The sequence below is a fragment of the Caloenas nicobarica genome, chromosome 5 (assembly GCF_036013445.1).
Source record: "Caloenas nicobarica isolate bCalNic1 chromosome 5, bCalNic1.hap1, whole genome shotgun sequence".
Taxonomy (NCBI): domain Eukaryota; kingdom Metazoa; phylum Chordata; class Aves; order Columbiformes; family Columbidae; genus Caloenas; species Caloenas nicobarica.
The window spans coordinates 59,389,332-59,410,250 of NC_088249.1; the positions used below are offsets into that span (position 1 = coordinate 59,389,332).

The following is a 20,919-nucleotide window of genomic DNA, read 5'->3' on the forward strand; positions in this document are numbered from 1 at the left end:
ACATTAGGTACTGTATATACAACCGCAACAAAGAGATCTCTCTTATCCAGAAACACAAGCTAAGCAGCCTTACAGCTGATGAAAAAAGGAAAATGGATTATGCAGCTATGATGTGGAGATTCGAGGCAGATTCTCAATCACACGGGAAAAACAGGATCAACACATTTTATTAAAGACAAAGAAGAACAAATACTTGCACCAATTTTCTACTCCTTTTTTTTTTTAAAAAAATGTATTTACGCACACAGAGAAAAGCATATTTAGGGCTAGCAAAACAAGTAGTCTAAAGCAGTGTTGTGAGACAACAAATACATCTTTTTAGTAAAAAAATCCAGAATAGTTTGTAGTATGCAGTAGTAAGCTACTGGTAACATGCATACTGTTTAACGAAAAAAAAAAAATCTCTGAAAGCATTGGGAAGATAAGAGCATTCAGTTTGTGAGGAAATAAAGGCATCTTGTTTTATAAAAATTACACTATTTTCATTTTTTTAAAAGACTCTTTCGAATCAATTTCATTGCCTTAAAGTAGGAAGTTGAGAAGCTATGATTTTGAATTTAAAGAAATCTTGTCTAGTTCATGCTTTTGCCAGGAAAGGCTGGACCAGATGATCCTTGTGGTTCTTTCCAACCTCGTATTCTACGTTTTGTGCTTGATAAAATTTTCTTAAATTTAAACCTCAGAAATCTGTCCACTAGTCTGTTAAACAACTGAGTGACTCATGTACTGAAAAACAGATCATGTCATAAGCCACAAAAGAACCTTTGTGTCTCAGATTTTCAGTCCTATGGGATTATAGCCATCATGGTTTAATCACCTTTCTTTGCTACAAATTGTATCTGCAGCTTTCTACAGTTCTGTTTCTCTTCCATCCTTTTTCAAAACTTAATACAAATACCTATGATGTATGGATTTTGTTTTGCATAAACACAATGCAGTACTGCATTTTAGGTATGTTGATGTAGATGTCTAGGACATGACTATTTTTTAGTTTTATACTGACAGAACTGTTTATCTCTAGTCAGAGATAAAGAATTTAAAGAAACATATTTCAGTTGCAAAGATTTCTCCATTTTGAATTAATCTTAAATGTTATTTTCAAGAAAACTTCTAATTCTTTTGTTTTGCTGGAAAGGCAGGAACACAGGTAAGGGAAGTCGAAGACCAACTTGATCAGTACACCGTTTGACTTGGACCTTCGAAGGACAACTTTGTCTTATACAAAACAACGTTAAGCAACTATTTTTGTAAAAGATCATTAAGTGTTTATAGAAAACAAGTTCTCAATGCTTTTCAGCATAAGATTCTGTAGTACTGCCCTGCTTACAGAGGGAATCCGTCAATACTACAAACAGAATTCAGGCAGTCTTCACTCTATCTTGTGCTCAGACCGCCACTATCTATGAGAAAATATGCTTGGGATAGTGAAAGTATGGGAAGCATGTTTTGGAACAGTAGCCCAAATAGCTATAATGACCTCTTGCAAGGTTAAGCACTCAAAATTGAGGAAATTCCAAACTTCAGGTTGCTCTGGTAACCCTGGGTAAGGAATGAGTAGAAAATGCTTGCACACACGCAATCAACATGCAAGTTGCCATGATTTCCACATGCTTTTAAAACACAGATCAAACCTGCACCTGAACAGTTACACAAAGTCTTAACCTGAAGGCTATGGTCTGTGTAAAGCCCCTGCAAAATATAGTATCAAATGGCTGTAAAGGTTATTCAAGTGTGCACATAGTTTGTGAGGCCATGTCTTAGATGTTGTTAACAAATGTAAAATAAAGACCACAGACAGCTGACATGAAAATATATGGATTAAATACATAGAAAGGCAGTGAACTGCAATATTTTCAAAGTTTGAATTTGATTTTAAATTGTTATAAATCTGTTATTGCTGCAACATCTAAGGAATTAGCTAATTAGCTTTTCCAAAGTTGAGTATCTGAAACTAAATGTCAGCACCTAACAAGCTATGAGAAATGTTATAAAATAAATGTAAATGTTGAACTACAAATTACAAACCTTAAATGTTTGTGGTTTTATATTTTCCCCTTTAATTTCCAGGATAGTTAAAGGTTGCCACTTTTGTACTTTTTTTTCCCTCACAATATTCTTGATACATAATTTTCTGGAACTATTATGACAGAAAGTTACTTATTTCTTTATGAAAGACCTGATTTAAAGTAATTTATTATTTAATTTCCTTTTTCATATCTCTACTGCTATAAGCTTTATGCATAGATATGCTCTAGATAATGGTTTCAAAAAGTCACTATAGTATTTGGTATAGTAGAACTTCACAAATGCTCACCTTAATGCATAGCAGTTACAAGACAGATGACAAGATAGATATAGATATTTTATTTCTTTTGTTCAGAAAAAAAAGCTTAAATTACTGATTGAAAAAGGGAAAATAAAACCAAAATACACTAATCAGAACTGAAGCACAGCTCACCAACACAATTACAATTTATTTAGAATATACACAAAACCCACTGCACCTGTTGCTGTTCAGTTACTCTGATCTATAATGAAAGCAATTGCTCATTATTTAAATTATTCGGTTTCTCTCATCTTTATTTTAACTAAGGTCTGTGTCAATTCAGTCGTCTAAAAGGAAATTCTACAAAGATCTCTGTATTAAAATTATAAAAAGTTATACACTTTTACTATAGAAACTTTAGAATTTTGAATTTGAAAGCACTGTGAACCTTGAATAGGACACAAATGATAAAAATATAAAGCCATCTGGAAGTATACAAATCGAAAATACAGAAGCTATTCTGTAAAATTCTACACAATCACAAGAGGCTTGTACTGCTCATCAGCTGCATGTCACCCAGCGTGTATTTCAAATAAGACCCACTAACCCCCGCAACACACACCACAAAAAACAGGATTAAGTGCTCTCTGTCTGTTCTGGACAATTTCAGCCCCTTATGAAGCAGGACAGATTTGTCTATCTTCTTCACTTGAAGTGCTGTGAGACCAGTCCTTACATTCTGAATGAATCCTGTGATGATGTGTAATGACTATTCACAGGTAAAGGATGAGGCCACTAGGAAATATTTTGATTTCCTATTATTTAGGTAGGAACTCAGGGAAAACCTTATTCCACAAAACCTAAAAATCATCCAAAGGGGTTCAAATGAGAGTATTAGTATTTTTGTCCACTCCTACATTTGTAATCCAAGTTCTAACTACTTAACTAGAGGTGACTTAGTAATCTAACACATTCAAGAACATAGCATAGCTCTGGAGCTTGAACTCTATAGTTTTCATAGTAAAATTATGAACAAAAAAACAATGAAAGAAAAAAAAAACACCAAACCAAACACAAACAGGTTCTCCTTCAAATTCTGGCAAATAGATCCCATGAGGAAAATATATTAAACTTGAATTCAAATCTTGTTATTCTCTTAAGTATAATTTCCTGTTAAGGCCCGTTTTTCAGCAAGGGTGTGAGAAGTGGTTGGGTTTGTAGCACACAGCCAAAGCCATGAACTGGACACAAGCGTTCTGCCACCTCAAGAGAAGGGAATTTTAACATGCATAGTTTTTGGACAGCTTCTTGAAAAACTTTTAAATTGTTTATAGTTTTTAATCTTTCAGTACTAATATGGAAATATCAGTACACACCCATGTGATAACACATTCAAATTTCTCATTATTTTTCAGTAGGCAACAACTGCAGGAGCTCTGGTTAAAAGGAAGCTCAATAATTACACTGATTACTTAGTGAATTTGAAGAGACTCTGGAGCTGCACCAGGCTGTAATATTGTGACAGGATTTTTTAGATCTTACCATCATGGTAATTATTGACAAAAGGAAATACGGGATTTCCAGATTCCTGACAGAGAAAAGCAGTTTGATATAAAATACAAGTAAAATAAAAATTATTTTAATTCATTAGGATATATTGCAAAGAAAAAATAATCAAAATCTATAGTCCTATAAAGAAACACATTTTAATAAATGGGTACAAGCTGAATAAAAGGGAAAGTAATGACTTGGTCCAGCCTCAGAGGGAAGCAACACCCAAGTCACGCACCTCAAATAAAGAATACGTAGACAGGTCTGACATACGAGTGCTTTCTTTAGAGAAAGCCTCTGTTTGGAGTGCAAGTCATTCTAGCTAATGGATAAGTCATGTTCACTGACAATCACATTAGCCCTTTTTGCTATTTTAGTCAAATAAGGCTAATCATTTACCATGCCTAATTTATGTAGCTATGAGGGTGGGTTATCAGTACAGATGTACTGAAGCATAAAAGACTTGGGAACACTGACCTATCTGTCAAATTTGATCAAGCCAAATGAAATTCAATTTGTTCATCTTGCTTCACAATCCTACTCTCATGCACTCTAACAGTAATATATTTTGTATTGCACTGAGATGAACAGTCTACAGTGAAACTTTTTATTTGGATTAATGAGAATCATGTATAAGCTACAATAATTTGGAATAAGGAGTATGACTTTTAGAATTAGAAGACAAAGTAGGACTGCAAATCCGTAAATATTTGTAATATGTATTTGCATGCCCAGTTCTTACCTTAAAGGACAAGACCACAATCTCATATTTTAATAACTACAGCTAATAAAAAAAAAAAAATGAGGACTGTTTTCTCATTAAACGGAGAGAATGCTGGTTTTGCATGTGTATGTGTACACATCTACTCAAGCTTCAAAAATTAACCAATGCAAGTTACACCTCTCTGGACTTCTCACTTTTCTAAAATAGTGATTAATGCTCATTTTGTGCCTAAAACAAAGGTTTCTGAGGGCAAGAGAAGAGCATAACTCTCCTAGTATCCACTCATGCCTCACGCTAGAGGAAACATATTTTTCATCAGCTACGTAAGTTTCCAAAACTCCTTCTGAAGGAGTTTCCTACCTTATTTAGTTCTCTCACCACACAGGACAAGAGAACATTCCTGGTTTCCAGTTCCTTCCCAAATTGCATACAGAAGCTTAGTGGATTGAATTAGAGAGAATCAAACTTGAATAATTACTGTGTTCCTCAATTTGAGATGAATTGGGATAATAAACATATCCAAGTATAGGCTCCAGCAGATAGATTTGGTCCTTCAATCATAACAGAATGTTCAAGAAACAGTTCTGGAACACACAGAACATTAGCTAGAGGAACATGACAGCAACAGACTTCAGTCAACCTGTCTTAAAATGTCTTATCTGTTCCTAATAATGGAAAATAATAAATAAATAAACAAGGTAAACAACCTTCCCACTCAATCGAGCTTTTACTTTATAACTATAACTAAGTAAAGGAATAAAGCAATTTGATTTTTTATTGCTACAGGTAAATATAACTCTGAAATCATATGGGAAGTATTCAATTAACATTCATGAGACTTGACAGATGCACTGTCTGGGAAACATCTTGGTTCTTTTTCCCACTAGGTACCTCTATATAAGACTGTTTTCTGTATTATACTGAATATCAGTGGATATTAAAGTAAGTAATGCGAAGTCATAAGGTGAAGTCTCTTGAAGAGGTTGTGAATTTGTTCATGGCCTTTCCATGCACTGTGGAAACAAACTCTATAGATGATTAGCATGCCTGAATCTTTTTGTTTTAGAGCTTGGGCACCAACACCACCACAAAACACTTGTGAATGGGATGTGCAATCTGCTGATTCACACACAATATTTCTTACATCATTTGCTTTGCTTCCCTTTATCACTGTCTTCACCATCATGGCAACTAAGCGAGGAAAGTAAAAGCGACACTGTTTGGAAGCCTGGAAAAAATTTATTCTCTTGCTTATTTATCAAGTTTAAACCCTAAAAAGTTATGGACACAAGCAATCTAAAAAAGGAATGGGGGAAAAGAATATTAAAAACAACAAAAGATCAAACGTGTCTTCTGAACTTAATTATTTTTCTATGAAACTAGAAGAAATAAGTTATTTTCTTAGGCAGTAATATATTGCCATTTAATCAGTTATGCAATATATTACAAGGCTATCTTTCCATTCTGTGAAAAAATACCCAACAGTAAACACCTATTGTCTTACCCTGAACTAGCTTCACAACCACCATTTTTCAGAGCCTCCATTCACGGAAGTGCTACTGAGTAGCAATGTTAACCTTTTATTGGAAAAAACATACAGACTGTAAGTCTGCAAAACTTTTTCAAGGGAATATGAAATGGCATCTTCAAATAAAACTGATTTTTTTTTCTAAAAGAAACATAGCACTGCTCAGATAAGAAAGTGATAGACCTGTTTGTTAAATACATGGTCTTTTATTGCTCATAAGAGGAAATACTGGACAATTTGAGATATGTTGGAAACACAATCTATCCTATGGAATGCCCAACCTGAAAATCCTCAAAATCATTAAAAGTTTTTTAACCCTTTCCTTCAAATGAAAACATACCACAAAAACTCTGACAACTCCTGGAAGAAAATAAGTGTCTAATCTGAAAATCAATTTAAATAGAATATGTCTGGTTTTCTTTCTCTTGATTTTTCTGAAGAATAGAAGCATTAGTGCATCCATGGTATCACCAGTGTGTGCTGGGCTATATATATGTCATCACAGAAGACAGACATGGAGTTAAAATTTCCAGATGTATGCAGGTGATTTATGAGCACAGGTTCCATAGCATAATTAAAGGGACATGAACTTCTATGTTACTTTGTCTCTTTTATAGCACTAACCAGGATCATAACCCAATGTTTACAATGGCTAAGAAATTATTTCAGTTTCTCAGTTTATGAATTATAGTTTGGGACTTGTTTTTCTTGTTCTCTCTACATAACTGAGGGAAGTCCAAGGCTTCCCTGTCTGTTTACATGTTTTATAAGAGGTGAAAAAATAAAATCCCAATTAACTTCTGTTGGTTAAAATATCGTTTGAATGAGGTTTTGCTTTCAGGAAAAGAAAGAAGAAAGCTGATGTAATCTTCATCATTGGGGGAAAAAAAATGAAGGCACAGCATGGGTGTCACTATTTAAATTTGTAAAGCTTTAGTGAATACTTTCCCATTGCGTACAAGTGAGATCATGGCCCTACCCAGATACTTCTTTTAGGAGCTCATACTGAATGGTGTGTGAGCACAAACCTCAAGGCTACCGAGTCCTAACCACAGAAATCAACTTCTCTTCTTGGATGCTGCAATGTTGAGAGAATGTTTTTTTAATTGCTTTACCATGAGAGCACAGCAAATTCTGTCTTGCATCATATGCCTTTCTAGTGGACAGCTGTGTAAAAAGAAATTCATAGTTCCATTCCTAGATATAAATGCCAACAAAAAGATCCGCATTCTAACTCATTAGGTCATAAAGGCAATTAATAGCTATGCTATTTTAAATATATACATCATAAATAAAGAAAATTATGTATATTTTTAAATACAGACATACTTATGTATATCTATCTGTGTGCGTGTAAAACATAGATATATACTATCCAGCTGACTGGAAGCCTTGGTGAAAACCTTTTTCAAAGATAAACTAAAACAAAAACCTAACACATACAATATAGAATGTTACCATGTGAATTAGGATGTTTAAGATACCGTATTGCATTAGAGCAAAGTAACTCTGTCTTAGTTCAATGTTCATATGTTTGAGGCGGGATTGTGAGTTTTCTTCCTTTATTTTACTTTACATTTTCTTCACATAACTGTTGAACCACAGAAATCTGTGTGTCACAGAGAACTTGACAAATAGAGCATAATAATTAAAAAGTAAAAAACAAGCAAACAAACAAAACCAAACAGGAATATTGCAGGAAGGAAGACAAATGCAGTTAAATCTCAAAATAGTTTGTTGTAAAATAAAACATTATTATACCTGCAATGATGTCATCCATCTGCTCCAAAGCTGCTTCCAGCATATGACTAGCATCAGAAGCCATCATCTGTGATTTCTTCAGACTTTTACTGTTTCTACTGAAAAGACAGATGAAACCATGTATATTACACTAAACCAGACCTGATAGAAAATATATGTTCCTGTTACATTGTAAATTAAGCCACACAAGCAAAAGTCCACACTAGCAAAAATACAGCCTAGTAATGTGAAAACTAACAAAATTGTTCCTATTCTCAATAAATGACTTGGGATTTCTGAGGTTCTCATTCATCATGGCTTTTTTTTTTTTTTCTTTTTTTTTTTAAGAGATTTTACTAACACAAGGAAATGCAGATTAAAAAAAAAAAAATCTAAAATTCTGGAAGCTTGTGATTCCCATACACTTCATTGCTACCAATGATATTCTACAAAGTTCAGTGCATTTCGACCTTTTGCAGTGTGGGGGAAATGAACACAGTGGAAAAAAATGCTTTACCTATAAGCAGAACTCTGTAGGAGCTCTGCTTATTGATTACTGCCATAAGAGTAAAGAATGAACAGATACAAACCTGTTGCTGGCTCAACTCTAAGAGTAACTGTATCTCACTTCCTTTCATGTCCAACCTCTACGTTATAGCACCTCAGGTCCAGTAATTCTGAAATAATTTTTACTCCTCCTTCCCTCATGCAATCTTTCTACCACTTATTTCATGACACTGAAAATACAATTCTTTCTGTTCCAATAACCAAAATGCCACAAGTATGAAATTCTTGTTTCATACTTCCAAGTATGAAAGTTACTGCTGCCTCTTTAAAACAGGATTAAAGACATTCATGTTGCCATCTGACATTAAGGATAACATAATTTTCCAAAATTAGTCTCTGCATGTGAGTTGGTTTTGCTGGACTCTTAGTCAAGTAGCAGTCACTATTGTCAACAGATGACATTTCAAAGAGTAAAAGAAATTACGCTGTCTATTTCACTGCCAGTGAGAAAATTCTCTCTCTGAACTAAGGCCCTTTTACACATCACTTCATCGCTGAAGTATGAAATCAGTGCCCACACAGCAATGAACAGGGATCGTACATGTGCATATCTTTTGCAGTGCTCCAATACACCACTCAAAATACTGACAGAGCCTTTAAAGGGTCGAAGAATTTAATTTCTCTTCCATGAAGGGTGCAATTCAGTCTTTTGACATCTAATCTCCTGATACAGCGACTTTTTATATCTGTGATTCAAAACTGCTGAATTTTGACAGCTTTATGAGGACCACAAGACACCTCTGACAATGGCTAGAGATACCCTTCAAATGATGCATGTTGTAGGTAGGTGTATAGACAATGGTCATGTTTGCGGGGCCGATTATTCTAATGCCACTGAAATTTCACTATCTGTATTTATCATGCAATTACCTATGGTAAGAATTCAATTATTTTGAATTTAAATAAATATTAAAATAATTTCTAATGGCAATTCACATAGATGAAAATATTTTTGTATGGTGTTCATCAAGTGACAGAACAGACACTGGCCACCACGACCAATGACATGACTGGTAGTTAAACCACCCATATTTACTCTCTCAGTTGGAGTCTGCCTAAGGACTAGAATGTAGAATCAGCAGCCACAGGATAAAGTCAGCTTTAAAATAAAAGCCTAGCCATTTTTTGTTTCAGAGGGTTCATCAGAGAGAAAAAAAAAAAAAAAAAATCCCTAAAAGTACACTTAAGGCTAAGTCCAAATTACTGCATTATAAAAAAACCTCAATCTGAGAAGTAAGCCCAGTGCAATGGGAAATTTTTACTAACAAGTCAAAACTACTTTCATTCTCATACAAACTAAGAATCCTGAGACACACGCTTTTTCTCCATGGTGCTGGTGAAATATACACAAAGAATGATAATTTACTAATAACCTCTATGTTATCAGTAAGGTGTGTGGCATATGTCCGTTCCAGTCAATGTGTACAGCACCACTATCTAGAGGGGCAGATGCAGGAACAAGAGTCAGAAACTACTATGTTCTACTTTGAGCTCTGCTATTTATAGCTTGTCATAATGGGAAAGCCATTATTTAACTTCAGATCAAATTGATCTGAAGAGCAATATGAGAATGCCTTATCAGAAAATGGAAGAAAAATCTTTAGTGTCACCCAAGACAAAGATTAATGTAAATTAATAGTTGGGTTTGGTCTCTCCATTTTTGTCAAAACAATAACTGAAGTATGAACAATGCTTAATGTGACTGAATTTCACCAAAATGCACCAAACCCAAATATTTCATTTAATGGTAATGCAAATAACACAAATTATGCCCAGAATAATCTGGAAAGTCATTATGTCAGCTGACATAAACCTTAAAATTTCAGAATGCTTATACGTGAACTTTACAGATACTCCCTCTGATTCTGTTGCTTTGATTTGTTGGGTTTGGCAGACTTCCATCTCCTGTTGTCACATTTACCTACCAGTAGCTTAGTAGACTCACTAAATACTTTAAAGATAACTCATTCTCAAGTGCAATAAACCTCTTTCCTTGCAATACTTCCCCTAGTTCAAAGTAACAATGACATTGTTAACAATCACCGTAGTGAAAGGAAATTCCCCTCCACTAAGCAGCTGCCAAAGAGACACCGTGGCTACCTTGCTGCTTTGGCAAATGTGGCCACCAGGCACTCCCCCAGAAACCTATGGCCACCAGCTGTGTTGGTAACTCAGGACAGCAGACTGGCTCAAAATTAGAAAGGAGAAAAAGATTGAAAAATACCAAAAAGAGCATAGAGCTCCTATTGCTATTGCATGCTCTTATTTGTGCTGTAAACTACTGCTCCCCATGCCTAAAGCAGCTGGAGCAATACACAGTTGTTATTAACAAGAAATGCAGGACTACCATTACTTCTAAACATCAAATATAGTATTTGACCATCTCTAGTGAAAAAGATACTGAAAATGCCGATATTACAAACTTGATATTACATTACAAACTTGACATTTTACCTATAGAAAAACCTTCAATCAAGACCTTGGCACAAACCAGAAAGTTTTTCTGTAAAATGGCACCAGAATTAAGTCTTCTATCTCCTCCCATCCTCCACACTCTGCCTGTTTTCTCAGCTGTACCCACAGTGGTTTTGCTGCTTAACTGCATTAAGCTGGAGTAAAACCTGCTGGTCAAACAACAATTTATTAAAAGCAATGTTCTTTGCTCCAGAGCGATAATGTAATATTACTTGCTTGACATCTTTTTCTAGACAGACCTGTTGCTACTGCTTCAGGCGAGTCTTACTTTCCCAGACACTCCCTTCTTACAGTTTGACTGTTCTGAGCAGTATTATGAAAAGAGCTTGTTAGATCTCATATGCTTTCAGTTACCATTTCTGATCTAGTTCTATAGAAATACCTGCAATGGTGGATTCTTTTTTTTTTATTATGATTAAATAACAAGACACCTGTATCAATCCCAAATCATGCCGAGTGCCTCAAACAAGATCCAGATAATTGCTGGTATTTTAATTGCAATTCCTTTTACATCAAAAGATGCAGAGCACCACGACTTACCTATCTATATAAAAATATACATATATTTTGAAAAACATTTTTTTCAGCTTTGGTAAGCACTGAACAAAAACTATCTCTAACATTACAATACAACCTTTAATATTAGCAAATTTTAAATTCAGGATTTGTTAAATTAATTTATATACTCGCAAAATAGAAGAACCAATCTACTCACCTTTTCAGGTCCCTAAGAAGAAAATAATTTACTTTTTTGCCTGATGAGTAAAAATTGCTCACTACTAATAGCCAAATTTTACTGTTAAGCAGACATAAGTCTAAATTATTATCATCACTTCTAAGCCACACACTCATACTAATTTAGAGCCCAGCCCACAGACAAAGATATTGCAACTCTGTTTGGTATAATTACCTAAGTAATAAGATCTTCCAGGAAGTGCAGACAGAGCAAACTGGTATGAATGCCATAAATTTATTTTGCTCAGATAGCTTTACCCTATAAATCCCAATCTGAGATTTGCATTTCAAATAAAATGAAAAAATCTCTGGTAGAACTATTGTGCTCAGAGCCAATATCCCTTGCAAATTTCTTAACCTACTTTCTGCATATATAGCTTATTGTGTCCAAAACCAACATAATAGTTAACAGACGTATTCACTATGTGCAAGATATTCTTCAGAATTATGAAAAGCCTTAATTAAATTCTAAACTTTCATAGCTGCCTTGAACAAGCAGCTGTCTAGAGATAAGAATGTGAACATTTAGACAACTCACAAGTCAGATGTTTTTCCAAGGTTGCTCCTAATAATGAGATTGCCAACCTTATCCATTATGGAGAGGGGTGTGGTTTTTGAGAGGAACTCTTACAATCCAGATCTTGCCTTAATATCAATGTTTTGGGTGGCCTACAAATTCCTCTTACATTTAGAAGACACACCTATTAATTAACTACCACCACTTATTTTTTGGGGATGAATAAGTATATGTTTGCAAACAGTTTAAAGATTCAAATTCAAGTATCACATTGCTTTGTACTTAATGGTATAATGAAATATCAAGTGGCTTGGGTAAGCTTCAGAAGGCCTCCACGCTTTTTTCAGCTGCAAGATGACTCCTGAGCTGGAATGAACAAATGTGCACAATTTACACCCCCACCATTTCCCATCTTGCTTCTCCCCAGCCACATGCTATATTGTATCTGGTCACCCCACAGGAACACAACGGCTGATTATTCTCTCCAACCTGGCTCAGTAGTTCTCATGACACCATCAAATACAAAAGTTATAAATACATATTTGGATCCTAGCCTTTTGGAATCTGGCATACCTCTCTAATTAAGTTAATCCTTAGTTCTAAATAACCATCCACAGCTGCTGCGAACAGAAGAGTTTCTGATGATCACTAAAATGACTGCCTAAGGAACCCTACTTGTACGGCATCCTCCAGAACTATCCAGCCAGAAATCCTATTCATGTGATTATAGCTTAAATTTAATTTATTTTTTAATACAGACACTACTTGCTCTATTTCTGCTTCATATGCTTCATTGGAATAGGCAGAAGCGTAAATAGAATCCTTCCTTCATTGATTACCCTTTATGTAATAGATAAAAACAAGAATAGAGAAGTTTTTTTTAAGAATAAGAAGAATGGGAATAATAAAAAAAAATTACTTCTTTTCAGCTAGGAAGTGTAAAGGGTCCACAATAAAGTGGGGGGAACTCTAGAGAGAAATATAGATCAGTCAAACTTGAACAGATTGATACTAACCTACTGCAGGTAGATGGTAGAAGAACTGGTAAAGTCTCTAGTCAACATATTGTGGGAGTCCTTATATGAAGGGACATCCTTCAGTGAAGCACAGTACTAGCACAATACCTCCATGATGAAAATGAGCTAACTAAGCTCATTAACTAAATAAGCTAAACTAACTTATGCAGGCAGCTGGGTATTACTCGGGCACTGTAAAACCATGTCTGTGTGCTGCTGATAGAAGAGTGACAAGCAGTAAGAACTATGTCACTTTTAAGCATATTATACTAAATAATTTGATTTAAAATATGAAAGGAACTGAATGTAGTTAAATTTACTGCATTATGAAACAGAAAAGTCAAAGCCAAACATCTGTTTTCAAAAATAAACCCATTAAGTTTGCTAATATGAGTCTGAATTGTGATTTTGGGGGAAGGAATGGGGAAGAAAAAAGAAAGCACCTTAAAAGATGCTAAATTATTTGACTGATACTTTATGATGCTTTAAGAACACAAATCACCTCATAGTAACTCCTCCACAGGACCCATGGATATTAAGTTACAGTTGCTATTGGTACCATAACCGAATTTCCTGACTCATGTTTGTACAAAGTCTTGTCCTTACATATAAAAGCTGACGCTGATAGAATGGCATGTGCAAAGGGAGATTTCTTCAGCTCTTCTCTATAGCAGTTCTATCCACTGCAAAAAGCCCTTCATTCCTTCAGTGTTGTTTAAAACATTCTTCATAAAATCTTGAAAAAGCATTTCATAATTTAATTTTAAATTGTTATCTGATATTTTATTTTTTCAGTATAAAGGAAAATGTTGTAGCTTCCAACTTTGCAAATCTTTAAACCAGAACTGCATTCATTATATATTTTCATATTAAGTGAGGAAAAAACAAAACAAACCCACAACTAATTATTTTAGTTCAGTTGTCACCTATCTAGTTCCAATTTCTAGCTAGTTTAATTAAAACCAACACACACACAATCAAAACAACCCACAATGAATAAATGTTTTTGATTTAAACTTCAACTGAACCAAGCATTAACTGGTAAAATACATCAGAAGAACATTTCTGAACCAAAACATGGACATTTCTGGTCTTAAAATAAATGCAAAGATGAATGGCATGCAAAAGTCAGATTTGGTACTACAGTTCACATTTAGTTATAAAAGCATTACAGTTAAGAAGAGCCGGACCCCCAAAATTCTGACATTTAAATAAACTATGGTTGGTTTTGTTTATTTGGGGGTTTTTTGTTTGGCTGGTTTGGGTTGGTTTGGTTTTTTTTTCCCCTTCTAATCTCAGGTATTCGATGCCCTCAAAGTCACAGCTTCAAATATTCTTCCACAAAGCTAGGTCTTCAAATTTACTTAATTCCAGCTCCAATGCCTGGGAAACTGCATGCATCCCTCCCTCTCCCTTGGCAACTCTTCCCCCCCCCCCCCCCCAAAAAAAACCCCCAAAACAAAACACCAAAACAAACCAACAAAACCATGCAAGAGTTAAAAAAATTAAGCTGGGAAATTATATAATGAATGATCCTATGAAAGTAAATTCATGCTCTAGTAAACTGAAAGGTGAGAAATAGTAATAAAAGTAAACACAGAATTACAGAATTAATGCATGAATGAACTCTTTGCCCTAAAGTAAAACAGAGGATATGACCTTGACAGAAATTAAGACATTAGGTATATATGATTAACAAAAGTATTCAAAGTTATCGTTTATAAAAATCCTAAAAGTTTAGACAATCTATACTGCTGGAAATTTAAAAAAAAAAAAAAATCTTTAAAACCTGAAAATTAGGAACATTTATGGTTCATAAATAGTTCTCAGGCTTTTTCAAATCTCTCTGTAACAAACGCTTCTTAGCCTGGCCATGACAACTTACTAGGTCAGGCCAGCCCCTTATGGAAAATCCTAGTGTTTAATTTTTGTTTGCCTTTCTGCATTTCAGTAAGTTTTGTAAAGGGAAATAATTCTTCTTGCCCAGAAGCTGTTATAGAACCAGCTCAGCAGAATAAGCACTACTAAAAACTTACCTTATTAGTCTATTAAGTACGTGTATAAATCCCACTAGGGATACAGAAGGGTATATGAGCATGGTGAAACAGATTTTGCATTACCTTATGCAGGTACCATTTGTAATATTAGTCTCAAAACACAGATGTTTGATTGAAGGAGGCCAGTGCTAACATAGGGCCAGAAGATCTGATATCTCAAAGAAATGTAAGTAGGTCCAATTTTCAAATCTGCTCACAGCATCCATTTTCTTCAGTTCCTTGATATACACAGAAGCCTGCTGTAAAAATCAGCTGCTTTGACAAAGAGCAAACAGCCAACTGACTTAGTTTGTAGAACCCGTACAGCCCTTGGTCCTAGTGCCTCTGTTTATTATTGCCTGTACTGTAATCAAGACAGATATCCATCAAATTCATATGACTCAGAGGCAGAAAACAGCTATGTATTTCTGGAACTCTTGCACCATAAGAACAGTCATGCTTGTTCAGACTAAAAGTCTGTCTGGCCCAGTGCTCTGTCTCTGATGATGTTCAGTTCAACACAGGTGCATAGTGATCAGTCTCCTGCTCCACCTTTCCTAATAATCAGCAAGTATGAGACTTCATGAAACACAGACTGGACAGGAACCATCATGTTTCACAGATGTTGAAGTACCTACCCTCTGTAGATTTACCTAGTTTATTTTCAAACCCATTTTGTATATTTTTTCAGTGAATGCTCCGACATAATAGAAAAAAAAAAAGCAAAGTGTTTAGTCACTGCTCACTTTTTCATGCCACTATCTTATGGTCCCTTTCCACTCCTATTCCCCTTTCTCCCCAACAACACCCCCGTTTAACTAAAGTTGTTATCCTGCAAGTCACTCACTCCTCAGAGTAAACCCAGTCCACACTTTCCAGTGTGCTGCTTCTCTATATACTTTTTCCTGTTTTATTATACCATTGTTGAGATGAGTTGACCAAGGTTACATGTGGCATTCAAGTCGCAGGGCATTTCTGACCTTTAGAACAAGGTCACAAAAGAAATACATGATGACATAAGTGAATATGTGAATGTTTCCATGCAGACTAAAAGCAATGAAACTTTACAGAAATAACTCTCTTTGGAGGATTAGAAGATTGGAGAGCACTGAGCATTCCTTAAAATGGACAGACACTAAAGCAGGTGAGGATTGGTAGAGGAATTGGCACCAGTGGACACTGAGATACCCAAGATCTGTTTTTCTGCAATAGAACCTCAGAACAAAGAAGAGGGTTAACAAGCTAGAAAACTGATTTCCTTTAATCAAGAGAGACAATTTTCATCCACAAGATCTGTAAGGTAAAAAGCTGAGGTCTAGGTGACACTACATAGAGAAACAGTCCAACCCAGACACAACTTAAAGGGATATTTCTTCTTATCATCTCTCATTATGAAATGATCTACTCTTGGGTTACTCAGGTTATAAAACTCTGTCCTGAATTTGCCTCAACTTTAGTAATGTGATATGAAGATTTCTGTGAAGTCTAAACTCAGCTTTATACATAAGGCTTAAAAACTAATACTAAAACGAGATTTTTTTACTTGCTAAAATTTAATTTCATATTAATATTTTCCCCTCTTTGAAACATTTTGTGCAGCAATTTACAAATTACTGGAAACATCACTAGGCTGGTTCAATATGACCCACCCTGCATCTGTGAACACAAACATGCTGAATTCATACTAACGGGAACTGGCAGTATCAAGTACTTCTGTATAAACTTAAGCTTCAGTAGCTATTTTGAGGAAAGTGTCTGTGGGAAACAAAGAAAGGAAAAATATACTTCTGCTAGAAACAGCAAATTCAACATAAGTGAATCTGCTTGGATTAAAAGCATTAAAGTAGGAACAACAAATGGATCACTATGAAAAGCACCATATCCCACATTACTCATCACATCAATGAAAATATAAATTCTAACAGCTATGTCAGTTTAATGCTTATAAACAAAACATTCTTATATTGATTGCTTCCTGAAGATTAATGAAAATATGTTTGGAAAAAGTCATCTTCAAGCTTTTCTCTTTCTCTGCCTAAAGAACAGGTATAAGCAAGAGGCAAAAATTCTCCATGGCAAGTTAAATTCTGATCTAAAATGACACATTTTGTTGATTTTGCTCGTCTGTTATCAGAATATGGGACATTGTACTCCTTGCAGAACTGGTCAACAAGTAGGGAAGTAGCTGTATCAAACATTGTGCCACAGCTGATTTCTAAATCAGAGAATGACATTCTTTTATCATATTTACTTTCCATACTTAATGGATTAATATAATTTTCTAATTATGAGAAAAAGCATTATACAGAGAGGCAATGTTGCAAGACAGACACAATATTACCTTGACATCCAAAAGCAACATTTAATATTTTTAAGATTCGCATAGGTGATAGAAAATTGTAGTATCTCCCAGCTGAAGAAACATTATTACAGGTGGCAAGAAAAATGTGACATCCTTTATTCTTGTTTTTCCAGTGGATACTAGGAGAAAAATTAATACCAATATGACTAGAGACAGATTAAGCACCCACTGAAAGCAGAGGCTGACTTTAGAGGGAACACGAAGCAGCCCGTAATGCACATGTAGCTAAATATATAGGTCCCCTATATGACCTATTCTATGGAGAAGCTGTATTTGCTCACAGGAAAACACATTTACCTAGCAAAGGACCTTAAGAGAATCACCACACTGAAAACTCACTCAAGAGCTCAGCTTTTGTGTTTCGCATACATCTGTGCATGCTGTCACTGTTTCCACTCTATTGCCTCAACTGAAACAAGTAAGTTTCAGGTAACTGTATATCCAGTTTTGAGTATTTGATGCAAACTTTTCGTAGGCTTTCAAAAGAGTGCTGAAGTGCCCAGCATGCTGCTTCCATAAAGTGATGGCATAGGATACAAAAGAGATCCTGGAAGTCTACTGTTATTTATAGCACCTTTTATTATCAACCATGCTAGGCATTCTCAGGTTCTTAACAACCACAAAGCCCATCATGCCATGTCTGCTAATCATTTCAAGGCATTTATTCTCAGTTCTATACAAATGTAAAGCAAACAAGTTTCTGTGTCAAATCATGTTAAAGGGTAAGTCAAGTCTATTTGAATTTCTCATTATACAATATACATGACATGTAGGACTAAGAAAGAGATAAGAAAATGCAGTTCCATGGATCAGAATGCCTATTTGAATTTGCAAAACTTAAAAAGTATACATTGTTTCCAGAATGAGACTAATTGCTCAGTAAAACTTGTTCCATGTACAAGCCTCCAAAGCTACCATATTCCAGTCTAGTCATTCTGGCTTCCAGGTTTGCTAGGACACTTAATTCAAAAAGCTTTTAGAAGATTTGCAAATCAAAAACCGCCTTTCTTAACACAAACTGAATGCAAGAACTGGACCTAGAAACAGACTCGTTCATAAACCCAGTATTCTTCAGTGGTTTATACACAGATTTACATCTGAAGTACAGGATGCTGTCAGCATAATTCATCAGTGGGGTATGTATAAAAGATCACTTTTGTTCTCTTTTAATAGTTAATTCCCGTTACTTTTAAGGCATGAAACAATATCAGTTAAACCGTTACAATGAATATACATAGGATTTCTCTAGATTCATTTTCAGATAAGTATTTTACTTAACTACTTGAACACCACTAATGACCCACAAGTATTTGCCAAAAAAATAAAGCTGTAGCCTAAAGTTTGTGCTACTATGTGTTACTTCCAGTTCAAAGAAAAGTTCTTTCATATGATTGAAATAAATAGAAAAATTGCAGTTCTTACTGCAAATGGTGGAGTATAACACTACCTGAAGCCATCTATTATTAGAAAGTTAGTCAAATTTTACTGGCTCTGAAATAAATGAATTAGAAACATCTGTACTGACCTAGAAGAAAAGTGAAACAGAATTATTATATGACTTTAAAGGGCCCAAGTGTCTCCATAGTACAGCCAGAAGTCCTAAAGTGCACTGTCACAGTCCCCAAGAGCAATGAACCTGAGGGGATGCTGTGTCAGGCTTTGACACATCCTATCTTACTGCATTTCAGGTTAGGACTCAGAGACGCTTTTCAGAACTGTTTGAAAGGCTTACTACTCATATTTGGTCTGACTGTGAATAAACCTACGGAGTTTCCTGAGGTAATAACTTAATCATGTATTTTACTGTTTGATAACAATGTCTTTATTGAACCTGTTTATTAAAACAAAGTGAAATTATTTCAGGCTAATGACTTGCAAAGTCCTTTAGTCCCTAACAGCAACAAGAAGATTTGTCTTTATGAAAACTATCTCAGAAGTTTCTTACATCCAGGGCCAAGTGACAGTGCATTAAAATAAAATAACACCAAAACCCCAAATAAACATAACAAAACCCCTCCCACAACAATAGAACAAAAGACTGAACTATTCAAATGACCCTCTGTTGGATGAAATTAATTTTTTTCTTCTATTTCAGGAGAGAAAAGGAAATCAGAGTCCACTGTCAGTTTCTTCAGTTTATTTCATTTTCCAGAAAATGGATCTAAGTCTGCTCCCGTATTGGCGATCATGATATATACTTTCATACTAAATTTGTAAGTAAAATTTGATTTGGTATTATATACAAGAGAGATTTAGTCCCCTGTGTTACAGTGGTCTTCAAAAACTCCAAGTGGAAATATTCAAGACGGTTTTATTAATTTAAAAAAAAAAAATCATAATCATAGAATCATTTCAGTTGGAAGAGACCCTCAGGATCATTGAGCCCAATCATAACCTAACCTAACTCTAGCACTAAATATGTCCCTAAGAGAATATATCCAGTCTTTTCCTACATGAAAAGAAAAATATAGTTATGTTAACAAACACTGAAACACTCTCATGAGGAAATTGTTTCTTCTCTATTAGTCCTTATTGATAAGGGATAGCTTTGCTTCATGACATAAACAGTACTGTTTACTTTGCTAGTTAAGAAAAGCAAATAAATTGCATTCACTATACAATGATATTTACAGGCACACTACCTAGCAAACTAGGCAGCTTGCCTAGCATGGCAGTTTTATCTGTCTCAACTAATTTGGAACCTCTGCTTGTAAGCACCCAAATCTGGGTTTCCAGAGGAAAAGAGCAGCTGCTAGTCCTGTTCTTCTGAATTAGTCCCTGGATAATCATCAGCTGTGATTAAAAAAACCAACCAAACCAACCCCAGAACCAACCAACCAATCCCCAAACTACTAATGACTGGTGAACCCAAACTAAATCCATTCTAAAGCACGAGTTCTCTTTGTACCAAATAATTCACTGTGAACACAAACTCCTCTCCACATATTACCAAAAAAAAAAATTTAAAAATTGAGCCTTCTACAGTCTGTCCTTTTGCAAGTAGTTTATGTGAAATGAGAACCAGGTTGGCCTCATAATCTATAAGCAAAACTGAAGATGTTACCAAATTTCCTAATTAGAATGGAGATTACAATCAAAGCAAACCAGATTCAGACCACAATTCTTGCAACAGTTTTTTTAATCCTTAGCCTAATCTACAACTGTTATGAAACATAGTATGCACTTGACAAAGTACAGGTGAGTAACTATTCTGGACTGGTAAGTATTTTTCAGAGCACCACAGTATGTTCTCCAAAGCAGGCCAGAACAGATCTTTTTCTTGCACAAAAGCTTGTTGTAACAACTCTCCCTTCTTCTGGTAACGAAAGGTTCTAATATGATTTTCCTTTTGTACATCTAAAGTTTGCCAGATCAGACCATTAATCGCTCTTTTCAGTTTCA

General features: G+C 35.0%; 1 protein-coding gene across 12 annotated transcripts in view; it reads right to left on the reverse strand.

Annotated features, from left to right (window-relative positions):
• PPFIBP2 (PPFIA binding protein 2) overlaps window positions 1-20,919 on the reverse strand; it is a 108,422-nt gene that overhangs the window by 80,092 nt on the left and 7,411 nt on the right. For all 12 annotated transcript variants that reach the window (XM_065636539.1, XM_065636534.1, XM_065636533.1 and 9 more), the window contains exon 3: window positions 7,831-7,928. In XM_065636539.1, coding sequence (XP_065492611.1) covers window positions 7,831-7,897 — 67 coding nt within the window. In that variant the 5' untranslated portion in view covers window positions 7,898-7,928. The remainder of the gene's footprint in view (window positions 1-7,830; window positions 7,929-20,919) is intronic.